General features: G+C 45.4%; 1 protein-coding gene across 1 annotated transcript; it reads right to left on the reverse strand.

Annotated features, from left to right (window-relative positions):
• Positions 1-480: 480 nt before the first annotated feature.
• On the reverse strand, positions 481-1,005 carry LOC130034648 (60S ribosomal protein L21). Its single transcript, XM_056126281.1, has one exon. It carries the CDS (start codon positions 969-971, stop codon positions 489-491), a length of 483 nt encoding a protein of 160 aa, XP_055982256.1. The 5' UTR covers positions 972-1,005; the 3' UTR covers positions 481-488.
• Between the last annotated feature and the right edge of the window lie 776 nt (positions 1,006-1,781).

Genomic DNA, 1,781 nt, shown 5'->3' on the forward strand with positions numbered 1-1,781 from the left:
CCAGTGGTGTCTGCTCGCTCCAGGAACACGAAGAGCATCAAACTGTTCATTCAGGGTCTTTAGTCCCACCATCTCGTAGGTGGATGGCCAGTTGTTCTTTTGACATCCCTTGAAATCCAGTTGGTAACAGCTCTAAGTCCAGCGGTTGGCTCCAAATCTCATTACATGTCCTGCCCATCTGATTTTCGACACCTTGGCAAATGAGGCAGTGTCCCTGATTCTGGATCAACCGATCAAAGGAACTCCGGATTCTTTCTCTCATTTGAGGGAAGCATGATGCTCAAATCACAGCTCTTCCGATTCCTCTTTGGGAGACCTGAATAGCGTTCTCATCCTGTTTTCGTAGGGCCCAGGTCTCTGAGGCATATGTTAGTGAAGAAAGAATGGTGGAGTAGAAAAGATGTGCCAGGAGGCGGAGGTTCTTCATCCTCTTTTTTTTTTTTTTTTTTTTATAGTCCAGGAGTTTCTTTATTTTTAAACAACACTTCTCATGCCATGAATTCATAAGGAATGGGCTCCAGCAGCTCAGGTTCCTTTCCATTGGTTCTTACAAAGTGTGCTTCTCTGGGTGGAGCAGGCTGGCGCTTCAGTTGAACCCAAGTTCCTTTCTCTTTGGCTTCCTTCTTTTTCTGATCATTTTCCTTCACCCGTTTCAGGAAGCTGTCTCGACTTTTAGAATGCTTAATATGCTCAATGCGGACATTAATTCTCTTGGCAAGAATCTTGCCCTTGACTTGTTTGTTCACAACAATGCCAACGGCATGCTGGGTAACATTGTAGACTCTTCCAGTTTTGCCATGATAACATTTGTGGGGCATTCCTTTTTGGACAGTGCCCATTCCCTTTATGTCTACGATATCACCTTTCTTGTATATACGCATGTACGTGGCCAAAGGAACAACTCCATGTTTTCTGAAAGGTCTGGAGAACATATAGCGGGTGCCCCTCCGCTTTCCCTTTGTGTTGGTCATTTTTGCGATTTACTTTACTGAACGCTGGCGGTTCCGGCCGAAAGGCGGTTCTTCATCCTCTTAAACAACTTCTTTGACTCTCTTGAGGGCGTTCCACTCCAATCTCCTCATCTTGCTCAGTTCTGGTGCCAAGTCGTTCGTCATGTTGAGTTCTCAACTCGGGTACACATAACTGCTGCATTTGGAGATGTTTGTTCTGTTGAGAGCAAATGGGAAGTCAGGAACTAGTTCATTTCTCATGAACAATGTCTTCATGAGATTCAGGTGCAGTCCGACCTTTCCACACTCACAGTTGAAGTCGGCCAGCGTTCATGCTGCTTGGCTAATGTTTGGTGCTATTAGAACGATGTCATCATCGAAGTTGAGGTGGTATAGTTGCCGACCATCTATCTTCACTTCCATCCCTTTCCATTCCAGTTGTCACATGATGTTCTCATGGGTGGCACTGAAGAGTTTTGGTGAAATAGTATCACCCTGCCGAACCCCTCTCTTTACATCTATGATCACTTCCTTGTAGAATGATGAGATCCTGGTGGTGAATCCGTAATACAGCTCCAGGAGGATCCTGGTATACTGACTTTGAACGCCCTGCTTGGCTAGGGCTTCGATGACCAGTTCAGTCTCAACAGGATCAAAGGCCTTCTTTAAATAGATGAACATTAGACAGAGCAGCATCTTGAACTCTCGCAAAACCTCAATGAGCTTGGTTACCGTGTGGATATGGTCAATGGTGCTGAATACTTTTCAGAACCCTGACTGCTCGCATGGCTGTCCTTCGTCTAGTGTTCTGTCAATCCTATTTAGGAAGAG

Source organism: Sorex fumeus, unplaced genomic scaffold (assembly GCF_029834395.1).
Source record: "Sorex fumeus unplaced genomic scaffold, SorFum_2.1 ptg000006l, whole genome shotgun sequence".
NCBI classification, from domain to species: Eukaryota; Metazoa; Chordata; class Mammalia; order Eulipotyphla; family Soricidae; genus Sorex; species Sorex fumeus.